This window comes from Erpetoichthys calabaricus, chromosome 4 (genome assembly GCF_900747795.2).
Source record: "Erpetoichthys calabaricus chromosome 4, fErpCal1.3, whole genome shotgun sequence".
NCBI lineage: Eukaryota > Metazoa > Chordata > Cladistia > Polypteriformes > Polypteridae > Erpetoichthys > Erpetoichthys calabaricus.
The window spans coordinates 259,616,372-259,632,312 of NC_041397.2; the positions used below are offsets into that span (position 1 = coordinate 259,616,372).

At 36.9% G+C, this 15,941-nt stretch overlaps 1 protein-coding gene across 1 annotated transcript in view; it reads right to left on the reverse strand.

Annotated features, from left to right (window-relative positions):
- morc3a (MORC family CW-type zinc finger 3a) overlaps positions 1-15,941 on the reverse strand; it is a 93,792-nt gene that overhangs the window by 62,919 nt on the left and 14,932 nt on the right. The window contains exon 3 of the mRNA XM_051926291.1: positions 10,672-10,804. Within this exon, the coding sequence (XP_051782251.1) occupies positions 10,672-10,804 (133 nt within the window). The remainder of the gene's footprint in view (positions 1-10,671; positions 10,805-15,941) is intronic.

Here is a 15,941-nt window from a genome sequence, read left to right on the forward strand (position 1 = left end):
ACAAAGAGTGACATGTACATTTCTGATTATTAGGAAAACAATCAGTATATTTCAATTAGTGGCATACGATATTGACAAAAAAAGATCTCTGTATTTTATAGTATTTTGTTAGTAATAATAAGTAGGCAATATTTTGCATCCTTCAAAAATGTGTTTGTGTAAGTCTTTTATTATACCAGCTCTGGTTAGCTCTTGTTAATAGGATATTAATTGTTGCTTAATAATGATATTAATGGAAACAGCATATTTAAGGAAAACATGTCTTATTCATTTACTTAAAACTGAAGCATTCAAATAAAAAAAATAAATAAAAATATCTAAATCACCAGTGCAAGTCTTACTGAAATACATTTCAAAGAGGAGTACAGGATTTACTTTGCAAAAATTTACACAAAGACCAACAAAAACTAACATAAATAGATCAAAAGACACTTTCCTTAATGCAAACAAGACCTGAATCCAAGGGAAATAAAATACTAATCATAATTGAACTACAGCTCATTGATAAGCATTCAGCTTCTCTGCTTTAAGGTGAACTTTGCAGCATACAAGCAAGAAAAAAATCTAATATATTATACAAGTCACTAAATCTAAAATTTTGCTAAAAACTGGACAAGAAGAAGAAAACACCAAAAAAACAATACCAACATTTAATGTGCATGCACAGTACCCTATCCTATTAGGCTACATGTAGTCTCTCTGCACCTGATGTGTGTGTGTGTGTGTGTGTATATAGAATATATTATATATATTTATATATATATATTTATTTGCAGCTGGAGATCCACGAAGGGAGAAAAAAGAATCACTTATCATAAAATAGTTTTTATTCCTGAGCTTTCAACCCCTATCAGGGGTCTTCATCAGAGGATAATGCTTAGACTTACAAGAATCAAAGGCAATATATAGTAACACATTATGGGGGAGGTGACTAAGTCCGTATGATCAAGGGTGGGGGGGGGGGGCGGGGGGGTTTGTATAGTTTATATATATATATATATATATATATATATATATATATATATATATATATATATATATATATATATATATATATATATATATATATATATATATATATACACACACAGTAATCCCTCCTCCATCGCGGGGGTTGCGTTCCAGAGCCACCCGCGAAATAAGAAAATCCGCGAAGTAGAAACCATATGTTTATATGGTTGTTTTTATATTGTCATGCTTGGGTCACAGATTTGCGCAGAAACACAGGAGGTTGAAGAGAGACAGGAACGTTATTCAAACACTGCAAACAAACATTTGTCTCTTTTTCAAAAGTTTAAACTGTGCTCCATGACAAGACAGAGATGACAGTTCTGTCTCACAATTAAAAGAATGCAAACATATCTTCCTCTTCAAAGGAGTGCGTGTCAGGAGCACAGAATGTCACATAGATAGAGAAAACAATCTCTAGCAAACAAATCAATAGGGCTGTTTGGCTTTTAAGTATGCGAAGCACCGTGGCACAAAGCTGTTGAAGGCGGCAGCTCACACCCCCTCCGTCAGGAGCAGGGAGAGAGGGAGAGAGAGAGAGAGAGAGAGAGAGAGAGACAGAGTTTGTTTTTCAGTCAAAAATCAATATGTGCCCTTCGAGCTTTTAAGTATGCGAAGCACCGTGCAGCTTGTCGTTTCAGGAAGCAGCTGCACAAAAGATAACAACGTGAAGATAATCTTTCAGCATTTTTAGACAAGCGTCCGTATCGTCTAGGTGTGCGAACAGCCCCCCTGCTCAATCCCCATACGTCAGGATCACAGATAGTCAGCGCAAGAGAGAAAAGTAAGCAATCTAGCTTCTCAGCCATCTGCCAATAGCGTCCCTTGTATGAAATCAACTGGGCAAACCAACTGAGGAAGCATGTACCAGAAATTAAAAGACCCATTATCCGCAGAAATCCGCGAACCAGCAAAAAATCCGCGATATATATTTAAATATGCTTACATATAAAATCCGCGATGGAGTGAAGCCGCGAAAGGCGAAGCGCAATATAGCGAGGGATCACTGTATATATATATATATATATATATATATATATATATATATATATATATATATATATGGGTTCCACAATATTTTTTTTTTTTTTAACTGGGTGGGAATAATTAGCTTGTCGAGTGTTACATTTCTAATCCAATCCAACACCTCATGAAGATGAGGCTGAAAGTAGGGTTTATGAACTGTAAAAATGGATTGTGCTCTAATTAATTTGATCTAAAAGACAGCAAACTTCTAAATTACGATAAACTGCTATGTTTATGAAAATATGAGCAAAATATGCACTCAGTGTAAAAGATGCATTACACCCTATCAAAAGGAGATGAAAATGACTACTGTTAAAAGAGTTGATAAAAAAGAGCCAGATAAGATGGAGATTTCAGTACTCAACACACTTGAATCAACAAATCTTATGAATGACACCAGTACAAGCATGCAGAATGCTACACAGCATCCACCATCTCACAGCATGTATAAATGAATAACTAGAGGAAGTTAATATTAATGTCTAATTGGAAAGATGCCATGCCAGAATAGCCATAGTGTTTTAACAGAGTGTATCAGTAGACCACAATGTTTATTTAGACACAGTTCACTTATATGACATATAGTGATGCAACTTTCAAAATGACAGAAAGATATTGTAGGAGACAAAGCACTTCTCAAGTGTGTGGAACCAAGTAGCTGTGGTGGTCTACAGGTGTGTCTGTCCGTTTCTTCTGTCTCTACACTCATTACAATGTACAAATTATCAAGCTTCAGGTACCTCATTCTACTGAGCTCCTAAACTGTTAACAGAAAATTTAAATTTTCTCTCAGTATCAAGTATTTTGTTCAGCTTCTTTTTCTCTCTTCCCAACTTCCAGTGGTAAAAACTTCAACTGGAGAAATAGGGGGCAGGTGTTGAAGAAGAAGCCCTGTGGATGTAGCCTTTGCAGTGCAGGATTTCACCATTATTCACTATAAACTTTTAATATGATTTTCTCCATATGTATATTCTCAACTGAGAATCAAGTCTGGAAGCGCGATACTAGCCTACATGATGCAAGTAATATGTAGACTCTGGAGGTGTGTTTTTGATTGTTTTTTTGAAAAGGGCGTGAGATGCTTGATAATGTCACCTCAGAAATCATTAAAACAACTATTAAAATATTATCACAGATGATACATTATTACACACCCCTAATTTCAATATACATCTACATAGTATGACTCAATTCTTTACCATTCCAAGAGAATTAAACAGGGTGCAGTAGTGGTTATGTGCCATGTTTGTCCTATCATGGCACTCCAGAAAAAGGCATTTTATGTGGAAAAAACCCTAATCAAAAAATTGCATTTAAAGTATAGTGAACATGGTGCAGTAAAAGATATAGAACAAGAGACATTGGGAATCACAAACAGCTCTCTTAATGAGGGTTAAAGCAGCAACAGACCAAGCATGTCAGCCCAAACTTCCCATTTATAGATTCCTGCACTTTCAGGGGGATTATTATGCATTCCTAAGCCAGCCAAGCAATATAATCCCGCCAATGTGTCCTGGGTCTACCACAGGGTCTCCTTCCAGTGGGGCATGCAAAAAGCACCTTCAATGGGAGCTATCTGTGGGTCTTCCTTGCAACATGCCTAAACCACCTCAACTGACTTCTCTTGATCCGAAATGGCAGGAACTATACTTTGGGGTTCTCCCGAATTACTGACTTTTTCAGCCTTTCAAGATATTTAGGGCAATCAGCCCCAAATTTTGCTTCTTGTACTCACAATATCATTCTTTTGTTCATTGGCCAGAGCTCAAGACCATTTGTGAGAGGATGTAGATCAGCAGATAAACCAAGAGTTTTGTCTTTAGACATGGCTCCAGCTACCCCACCACAGACCTCCAATCCGAATGTCAATCTTACGCTCCCTTCTTCCATCAATTGTGAATATGATCCAAAGATACCTCCTTCAGTGAGGGCAAGTTTCCCTCCCCCTTCACCTAAGCAGAGCAATAAATTCTCTTCTGAAACAGAACCATGACCTCAGACTTCGAGGTGTTGATCCTCAACTGTGCCAGTTTACACTGGCAGCGAATCACTCAAATGTGTGCAAAAGGTCACAATCAATTGAGTCAAAGAGGGCATCATCATCTGCATAAAGAAATTATTCTACCCCTAGCCTCCCCAATTGGACACCCTCACATCATCATCTGCACCTTGATATCTTGTCCATGAAAACCACAAACAGGAACAGCGACAGGATACAGCCTTGACAGAAACAGACACCACACTGAGCAAATCTGACTTAACCGTAATTATTCTGGCACAGCTTTTACTGTATTCATATTGGGAACTAACACAACACAAGAATGGCCATGTTATCTCATACTCCTGCAGCACCTCCTAACAACACAAGCTGAAGAACACTTAGACTGGGTTATCATACTCTCACACATACACTCTAGCAACTGCACCAGCAAGATGAGCAGGTCTACTATTTCACAGCTAGGGTGGAATTCACATTGCTCATCTTATATTTTAGGGTTAACCATCGGACAGACACTCTGATTCGGCATCCTGGCATAGGCCTTACTTGGGAGACTGAGGGGTGTGATCCCTCTGGTAGCAGGAAATGGGCACCACTACACCAGTCTGCCAGTATAAGGGCATTCTACCTTACATTCTACACTGAATAGGTCCATTAACAATGCCATCCCAACAATGTCCAGTACATTCAACATCTCTGGGTTAGTTCTCATCCACCCCAATAACCTTACAACCATGAAGTCCTCATTGCACCACAGTAACTTCAACAGTGATGGGGGCCTGGAATGCCATGACCTATGTATAATGATAACTCCCAAAAAAAAAACTGACCTATCTTCTTCAAGCATATTGCATTATGTCTTGTTACAGGCTGCAGAACCCACCTATTTTATTTGGTCCAGTTTGATCCAGTTCCTAACCTAATGGGTCAAACATTTTTGAAGAATATGTGAATATGTCCAGCAATAACTGCTATAGAAAAGCTTAACTAATCCATGGTTTTTCAATCTGCTCTGTATAGTCATGGGGCCAAGCTTATTGATTTGAACAACATTTGCACAAGTAGTTTGAAATATATAATTTATTTAAATATACAGTACATATACTCACTCATGGAGGCACACACAATTAACTACAAACACTCAAAGATGTTTGTAATTAAAGATAACTGACAGGTTGTTTGCCGTACTAGAGTATATGCTTGATGATAAAGAGAAATAAATGAACACAGTATTACGAGGTATTAAGCCACCCCTGTGTCAATCTCCCAGTCTATGCAGCTTATTACTTAATATAAACCAGCATGTTTAATTTCAGATGAAATATTATTTACGTTGTTTATTTGATTTCATTCCTGTTAATGTTACTATACATTTACTTATGCACATAAATTAAAGTGCTTTATTCTAAATTGCTATACAAAGAGTGAATACCTGCACTATCACTAAAGTGCAATTAAAATGGAAGTACTGTATGGGCCATTACTTAGATTTTTTTATTAAAGGGTTAGATGCCAGGGCGGCACTGTGGCACAGTGGGTAGCACTGCTGCCTCGCAGTTAGGAGACCCAGGTTCGCTTCCCGGGTCCTCCCTTCATGGAGTTTGCATGTTTGCTCCGGTTTCCTCCCACAGTCCAAAGACATGCAGGATTAGGCAGTTTAGATTCTAAACTGTCCCTAGTGTGTGTGCATGTGCTCTGTGGTGGGCTGGCACCCTGCCCAGGGTTTGTTTCCTGCCTTGCGCCCTGTGTTGGCTGGGTTTGGCTCCAGCAGACCCCCATGACCCTGTAGTTAGGATATAGTAGGTTGGATAATGGATGGATGGTTAGATGCCAGAATGCTAAAGTCTTAGAAATGTAATAAATGTTTTGTATAAAGAATCAGTAATATGTAAATGCTACACAGAAAGGTGAAATTGGTATGAAATTACAGAAACTCAAAATTGACAGATTTAATTTTCATCCAGTTTTTTTGGCATATTCTGATGAGCACTGGAAGGTCGTGTGGACTACACTGTGCCTTTAGAAAGTCTGCAAACATGACAGAAAAGCTCAAAGATTTATTTCCATGTTTTAAGCTCATGTTGGTGGGCTGGGTGAATATTTTGGGGGGGGGGAGCCAACAATATTCAATAAATATATATATATATATATATATATATATATATATATATATATATATATACGGAAAACAATTTAGATGAGCTAACATCACATTATAATGTGACCTTGAGAGATGCTCTGGACACAGTGGCTCCCCTTAAAACAAAAGTGATCAAAGCACATAGAAACTCTCCCTGGTTCAATGAAAACACTCGAGCTCTTAAATTAGAGTGTCGAAAACTGGAGCACAGATGGAGAACAACAAAGCTACATGTCTTTCAAATTGCATGGACAGAGAGTGTTAATAAATATAAAAAAGCCCTCTTTAAAGCTCGGTCAGAATATTATTCTACATTAATAGATAGCAATAATAAAAATCCTCGGGTACTGTTTAGAACAGTGGCTAAATTAACAAATGGAAATTCAGATCAACAGTGCAAAAAACCAACAGATATTAGCAGTACAAACTTTATGAACTTCTTCAATGAGAAAATTAAAAATATATGATTCCAGATCTCTGCATCACAGTACAAACCAAATACTAGCTTAGCAGACCCTGTCTCACATTGCACTCAGCACTTTAGTAATTTTAATCCTGTAACTGAGCAGGAAGTATTAAGTTTAATTTCTAAAATGAAGCCCACTACTTGTTCCCTAGATCCAGTGCCAACAAAACTAGTAAAAAGTGCAATGGATGTTCTTGCAGCGCCTATCCTAAACATTATCAATAGTTCATTATTCCATGGCACAGTACCTGATGCACTAAAAGTGTCAGTCATTAAACCATTACTTAAAAAGTCAGACCTTGACCCACATATACTAAATAATTATAGGCCTATTTCAAATTTACCATTTCTCTCTAAAATACTAGAAAAAGTAGTCGCCAGTCAGCTTCAGACACACCTTATGCATTACAATTTATTTGAGAAATTCCAGTCTGGTTTTCACACTGGTCATAGTACAGAAACGGCACTAACACGGGTTGTAAATGACATTCTGATATCCTCTGATGAAGGAAACTCCACTGTAATTATGTTGTTGGACTTAAGTGCAGCGTTTGACACCATCGACCATTCTATTTTACTGCACAGAATAGAAAATGATGTTGGGCTTACAGGCACCGTGCTCGCTTGGTTTAGTTCTTACTTATCAAATCGATTCCAATACGTACAGAAATGTGCTGACAGTATTCCATCATTATACACAGAAGTTCAATATGGTGTCCCGCAGGGCTCAGTACTGGGACCTTTACTGTTTTCACTGTACATGCTTCCACTGGGATCTCTCATTAGGAAACATAATGTTAATTTTCACTCGTATGCAGATGACACTCAGTTATACCTTTCATTTAAATCAAAGTTTCTCCAATGCTGTCTTTAATTAGTTGTGTTAGTGAATTAAAGGAGTGGATGAATAAGAACTACTTGTCTTTAAATACAGATAAAACAGAGATGTTAATTGTTGGAGGGAATGATGCTGATCACAACAATATTTTGTCATCATTTAACTCAGTGGGAATCCCAGTCAATTTTACTGAATCAGCCCGCAATCTAGGAGTTATCTTTGACTCTAGCATGTCATTTAAAGCGCATATTACAAAGTTGTCCAAAACATGTTTCTTCCATCTTAAAAATGTTAGGAAATTAAGGCGCTTTTTAAATAAACAGGATTCTGAGAAACTAACTCATGCATTTATCTCTAGTAGGATTGACTACTGCAATGCGGTGTTCACTGGATGTTCAAACTGTTCTTTATACAGCCTCCAGTTAATACAAAATGCGGCTGCGAGAATTATTACAAGAACAAGAAAATATGAACACATAACTCCAGTTCTTAAATCCTTACACTGGCTCCCGGTTAAGTTTACGGCAGATTTCAAAATCCTTCTTTTAACATATAAAGCATTAAATGGTCGAGGTCCGGCTTACTTGTCTGAACTTATCATGACTTACAAACCAGAGCGTACATTAAGATCTCAAGATGCCGGTCTGCTTATGATTCCAAGGATTAATAAAATAACAGTGGGAGGTCGAGCTTTTAGTTACAGGGCCCCTAAACTGTGGAATGGTCTGCCTGCTACTATAAGAGATGCCCCTTCGGTCTCAGCTTTTAAATCCGAGCTGAAGACTCACTACTTCAGTTTAGCATATCCTGACTAGAGCTGCTGATTAACTGTACAGACTGCATCTCTGTTGTTAGTCATTAGCACTTAAACATAAGTAACATGACAGTTATAATTGTATACTAACCCTCACTTATTCTGTTTTTCTTCTCAGTACTCAAATGTCGCACTTGGCGCCACGGCCCACCTGCCAAGTTGTTTTGCCTGCCTAAGGAAAAGTCATCCCAGATGGAGGATCGCAGGAATCGTGGGAAAGAGGGGTCCTTTCATCGGATTGGCTGGCCCAGCACTGTTTCAGCCGTGGAATGGCCAAATGGGGGAGGCAGCTTGAAGGATGAGGTCTCCAGGACTCTACACAAATCCAAATCTTATTATGGGATATATCATCTACTGTTAAATTCTGCTCTGTACTTCTAAAATTTATATTTTTTATTTCTTACTATATTGAGGAATTGTTCTGTTCTGTGAACTGCATTGTATTGTATTGACCCCCTTCTTTTGACACCCACTGCACGCCCAACCTACCTGGAAAGGGGTCTCTCTTTGAACTGCCTTTCCCAAGGTTTCTTCTATTTTTCCCTACAAGGTTTTTTTGGGAGTTTTTCCTTGTCTTCTTAGAGAGTCAAGGCTGGGGGGCTGTCAAGAGGCAGGGCCTGTTAAAGCCCATTGCAGCACTTCCTGTGTGATTTTGGGCTATACAAAAATAAACTGTATTGTATATCGCAATATATCCTCAGAACACCTTAATGACTGAAGATCTGCACCATGTACATTATAAATCTGGTATATTTACTTACATTAACAATCTGAAATACAGTGGAACCTCAGGTCACGACCATAATTCGTTCCAAAACTCTGGTCGCAACCCGATTTGATTGTGACCTGAAGTAATTTCCCCCATAGGACATTATGTAAATATAAATAATCTGTTCCGGACCGTACAAACTATATGTAAATATATATTTTTTAAAAGATTTTTAAACACAAAAATAGTTATTTTTACCATAGAATGCACAGTGCAATAGTAAACTAAATGTAAAAACATTGAATTACACTGAGTAAACCTTGAACTGAGAAAACTAACATTGCAAGAGTTCATGCTACAACCTTAGGAACCACTCGCTGTAAACACTTTTTTTTTTTTTTTTTTAATGAGTTTTAAGCACAGGGAAAAAAATGAAAATTTGAAAAATCCTTAATTTATACAAAAACTAACCATAAACAACCAAGAAAACTAACCTTGCATGAGTCGAGTTCTGGCATGAAGGAAGTGAGCAGGAAGCTGGGTGGAGAGGAGGTTAGAGTTTTGAGGTAGAGTCCCTCTGCTTGATGCATGTCTGACCGAGAACAATGTACTGTACAGAGAGAGACTGAACACATGCGGAAATCATCAGCGTGTACGAACCGGAAGGGAAACGAAATAGAGCACAAAGAGTTCACAGCGAATGCACACAGAGACTGAACACGTGCGGAAATCATCGGCGCGTACTAACCGGAAGGGAAACTGGCTTGTTCGTATACTGAGTGTGTGGTCGTGAACGGATGCAAAAGTTTGGCGAACTTTTTGGTCATAACCCAATTTGTACGTGTTCCAAGACGTTCGTGACCCGAGGTTCCACTGTATTAACAAAGGAAACTGTCTATCCCCTTAAATGTATCAATTTCATGAATAGCTGTACCTCAAAAAAAAAAAAAAAACTCTCAAATACCAAGATTTTTCCAGCCATTTTTATTTCAAGTATTTTTAATTAGCCAGCCTATACAACACACTTGAGTATCTCAGTCTCTTTCTACTTTCTTTGCTTAATGCTTCACTATGACCTCACTATTGCTTTCACATCTGTTATAAAAGGTGCAACAAAATGAGAATACCCAGTTCAAAAACCCATTTTCCCTAGGATGCTTGGTGGTCTCTTTTTTTAAAAACATTTGACTTAGCTGCACAAATACGATTTAAGGAATTAAAGCTACAGTTTTGTCAGGGAGCTATGCTGAAATCTTGTTTTCTCGATAAGATAAATTGTGATTGTGGGTAGGGAATAGGAGAGATGGGTTGAAGGTGCTAACCATTTTTTAATGTATTAAACGGTTTTTAACTCAAACTGGCTAAACAGTTAACGTCTTTTTATTCAAATCCGAAGTTACAAGACAGCCAGAGCCAAAACCAATCTGAAACAAACTGCATATCTTTAGACAGTAATACAAATCCAGAATAGAGCATGGGAATACCAGTTTATGGAGCAGCAACAGTACTAACTGTTAGATCCCTTTTGCTGCTCATTAAAAATAAATAAATTGGTACAAGAGACACTGTGGTGCTCATAATAGTCAGGCTTAAAAGACTTGAGAGCATTGTTAAACTATTCTTTTGAAAATATTAACAAATACAAAAGGTATTTATGGTGAAAGCATCCACCTCAGCATTTTGTGCATCGTATCACGGTCCATCCCATTTCCATCATCCATAAATGTTAAGCAAATGTTCTCCTTTATGACTGTTTTATCAATCCATATGTGTTTTGCAGCTACATCAGGATCATATGCATTGTCTAAAAAAAGAAAAAAAACATCAACAATGTTTTACAGTTATGCAAAAAATTTGTTTGATCTCAAACAGCAAAAAAAGTGAAGCAGGTGAATAATTCATTCTGCCCAGGAAACAACTTGCTTTATATATCAGGATGACTTACCAACACCAAACAAGGTTAGTGAGTATGCAGTTCCATGCAATACTTTGGGCACCCATGGCCAACTTACACATTTGTTGACATTTGAAGTAAAAAAAAAAAAAAAACAATACAATTTTGACAGTAAACAAATTACAGCAATGGCACGGTTATGTAAATGTGCAGTTAAAGGTAAATGTGGCATATGCAAATGTTTGGGCACCCCTTCAGCTATAAGGTCTTATTAGTCTGGTCTAATAAGATCCCATTCAACAGTTTTTTTTTTATTAAAAGTATCAAACAGAATTTCAGAAATCCTATAAAAACTCCCTTTGTGGTCCCTGCGGTGGGCTGGCGCCCTGTCCGGGGTTTGTTTCCTGCCTTGCGCCCTGTGTTGGTTGGGATTGGCTCCAGCAGACCCCCGTGACCCTGTAGTTAGGATATAGCAGGTTGGATAATGGATGGATGGACACCCTTTGTGGTGGTGTTTTCAAAGTGTCATATATAAGTGATCAGACTTTGTTACTGCTCATCCTCTGTACAAACCCAAAAACAGACAACAAACTTGACTGAAGTTATGAGAGTAACTGAGAGACTAAACTACATTACAATTGACATATATGACATATGTATTTTCATTATGTTTACCACATTTCATGGGCTATATTCAAGATAATTAGTTTGCCTTAAAAACCTAAATGAATGACACAAGTTTAGTGTTTCCATATGCATATTCAGCCATGAAGTATGCTATTTTGGCAGTCCTGGTGCAACTCTATTACAGTATTATGCATTTCTTTTAACATGGTATGTATTGTAGTAATAGGAAGATGTGCCTTGTAGTCCAAAATATTTACACACTAAATACATTTTATTTTGATATAAGTCATTATATGACTGCAAAGAGACTACAAACAGGTTTAGATGAGAAAGGAATGGTGGTGCACTGCTTTACTGTGCAGCATTACTTATATAGACATGGCCTTCACGGCAGAGCTATGAGAAAAAAATCTTATTGGAGATTTCATCAAATAAATAAATAAATACATCCATCTTGAGTAGTGTTGTCAGAAGTATTAAAATATAAGTATTGATTGTAACATTTTAAAAGTTGGTTGGAGGCTTATTTTTTGTGGTATCAATTCTACAGCCTACGAATGCACTTCCAGTTCTCTCTGGCTTTTGAGAGCTGAGCCTTGTAGGCTACCAGTGGACACGGCTAGAGTCCTGTAGTTAGTTAAATGTATAGCACATTAGGAGATGGGTCTGAAATCATTTATACATTTATACCTGCAGGCCAGTTTTATTTTGTGCTGTTCATTCAGGCAACACTTTTTAGCACTAGGGCTCTGTCACTCCCTTGATTTTTAAACCTTTGCTGCAAAGTGTGCTGCCATCATGAGTTACTTTCTTTTATTACAAGCAATTTTAAAATTATATTTCATCACATCTTCTACAATTTATGATATTATATCAGTGATCAATTGCAAACACATGGGTGTTATTCCTCTGTGTGCTCTTATACTCAGAAGTAGAAACAAAAATCTTTGGGATGGTGACTAAAGTGAAATTTGATTGGATTTTGCAAGCCACAGCAGGTGCTTCAAGGATGGGGTCTGCATGAATGCAACAGCACTGTGCATTTTCCTTATAAACTATATCATGGAAAGCACTGATTAGCATCAGCAATGATTGTGATTTAATGATTTTTTTTTTTTTTTACTTTGATGATAATATTGTCAACTGTTAAGTACATGGGTGGGTCATTAATGCTTTGGGGTTGTGTGGCATCTACTGAAACAGAAAACACCGTGTGAGTACAGTCATGGCCAAAAGCTTTGAGAATAACACGAGTATTGGTTTTCACAAAGTCTGCTGCTTCAGTGTTTTTAGATCTTTTTGTCAGAGGTTTCTCTGGTATGCTGAACTAATTGCTTCAAAGTGCTTAAAACCATTATTTTTCAATTTACTCATTAATTAGAATCAATGGAAGGCTATAGCAATCATTCAAAATTTTCTTCATCATTCTTGTTTACTTTTTATTCCAAGATAAATATCTTTTTCTTAGACAAAAATCCACGAATGATTTATCTTGTCATTTATATAGCCTCACATTTTGATATTTTCAACTCGGAGTGATGCAGACTGCTTACGGAGATAACCAATATTTTGAAAAACACTGAAACTGTGCACATACTATTATTGTTTTATTATGGCCACGATTTGCCCATTTAAATAACACTTCACTTTCAATCCAGTATGACCATGATTAAACCACCATTCTCTCACCAAGTCTCAAGCTCATCCTAGAGAATTCTCAGGCACTGATAGGCAAACTAAAATATATAATTCCTAGACCGTGGACTATCCCTAAATCAACTCACAGTGTAAAATGTCTGGTATTGTAGATAGTAACAGTAAATTTTACTCCAAGATCCTACAAAATTCTTGAGCTCCTCATTTTGTCACAGAGATTAAGCCCAGTAAACCCATGCAAAAACTTTTTTTGCTGCATGTACTTGTTTAATATTTCATTCTTTCAGTCAGTACCCTGGGTTTGTGACTTGGGCCCAAGTGATAGTATCAGGCACAGATATATCAGACCAATTATCTTGTGTCTACATATGCACTAGTGTAGGATGAACAAGCACTGATATTATGTTGCTGAATCTCTTCCAAGAAAAGCACATTTATGTTTTTTCTAGTGTAAGCTTAAAACGCCACTCCCCTTGGTTGATGAGCACAATGACCAAAACACTGTACATGCTAAATAATCTATGTGCTTCAAAATGCTCCACATTTATCCTTATCCCCAGGACTGACAAAAAGGCAACTGCTGACTTACTGTTATCCTTTTAAAATGGTCTATTCACAGATTTTCTATGTCAAGCCCCCTCCCCATCTTTAACCCTGATAATTGGCTGCTTCACAGCCTATTCCCAATGTTCATAAGGTTTTAATGCTGTAGCTATGATTGTCTTTAATTCAAAGGTCATGTGTTTATCCAGTAAAAAACAGCAGACGTTCTGCTTTCATACGATTAAACATTTTTCTTTCCATGCCACAGTAACCGGAGTTACGCTGTGAGAGTTTGCAGATAAGCATTCACCATTATTCCAACATTTGTTTTCTTATCAAAGTGTCTTATCAGTTGTCTAACCTGCACATCAATTTATTTGTCAATAAATGCACTCCAACCTTCTGTGTAAATATGACTGCTTTAATATACTCATCATTGCTATGTCCCAAACATTACAGGGCTCTAAAAAAAATTGTTATAATTTCAGTATGGTGTGACCAAAATGTAGGCAAATTCCCTTGAATTAAATTTTGCAATGTGCATTTTAATCTGAATTGTTTTATTATGTGAAGAAGAGGGGTAAAAAAAAAAAGAAAAATGTACCTTTCCCAAACATTATAGAGGGAAATGTATGTTTACTTTTACATACAGTATATCTATTATAGTTTTTTAGGTCACACCATTTGAGCATTATACGGTCCTTACTGGTCCTATATAAATCATAAGAAAAGGTCAGGCTTGCCTGGGTGAATGGGCTGCAATTATAAAACTTTATACAATGAAACAAATTCAGAAATAAAAAGAAAGCTTAGACTATTAAAGGGCAGGCTGGCTTTTTCAGTAAATAAAGTCATTTGACTTGGCTCGTGAGGAAAACCCAGACCTGATGACTACAAAACCGCTTATTAATCAGAACAAGTACAATTTTTTAAACGTCAAAAAATATTTCCATATTATGACCTATGATTGATACCCTTTATGGTAGTAAAATACATTCAAATGCTGTGCTCTAGGATCGTACCATAACAAAATAGTTACACTCCTTTTTGAATAGCAGGAACATCAATACTTCCTCAGTCCTCTGCATGTACCTGGATTGCTCTCATATGTCCAACCCCGTATATCACACCTTCACAACTGTGATCTGAAGTTGGACTCTGTCTCTCCAGCTGATAACAAAGACATGCTCTTACCTTACCAAACTCTCTACCACAGGTACATACATAACAGACTTGTATACTTTTAAAAGTCTCAAATGCCCAAAAGATGTACACACATGCTAGGATTACAACTTGAATGTCTCCAGTTAAATAGCACTGTATATTATTAGTAGCAGGTCTAAGGTTTGACTAACACAAATCTATTGAAAATATACTGAGAGTGAGTTCACTTTTATTATTAATAAGTGAGACTGTGCTTTGTAGGTCTATACAATGACCGTCTATTAGACTGAAAGATTCTTACTGTTGACCCAAATGTGCAAAAATACAAAAAAGTACCTATTTGAACTAGTCTAGAACATTTGACCAAAATAAATTTACAATATGTTTGTGTATTTTTTGTGTACATGTTCTAAGTTAAGCATTTAAAACTGTAAAAATATTGTTTGTTTCTAAGTCGTAAGAAGTGTTGTGTCTAATTAAACAGTTTTGACAACATCCAAGGCATTCTACAAATGCACACAAGCAAAATCATATCACAGTTGAAGCAGGTCTATTTGCACTAATAGAACAGTACTCATACCCAATTTATAAGCATCATGTAGACAATTCAAACTGAGCATTTCATCAGAAATAGTATGCAAGCAATGGGACATTACATAAGAAAATTATTTTGGGCAGAGAATATTAGAAAATAATAATAAATGTTTTCCACGCTGAAACTCGTGCCTGTATACACCTAGATAACCCACCTAACAGATCTCATACTTTCTCTGTCCTTTTGTCATTAATTAGCAGTACAGTTTAAACAGTGCAAATATTCACTTTTTTGTGCATGTTAATTCTGTTGTGGCCCCCTAAATGTTAAACATTAAGGGTCTCTGATAATCATAAACTGGCAGTACTGTGCTCACACACAAAGTCAAAAGTTGGAGATTTGAACCTTTTGGGGAAAATTTTTTTTTTTTTTACCATGACAGTGATGTATGTGGCATTTGTGGTGAATTGAGCATCAAATAAGGACTGCAGCTGCATCAAGGTTGGGAGCATGCACTGATAG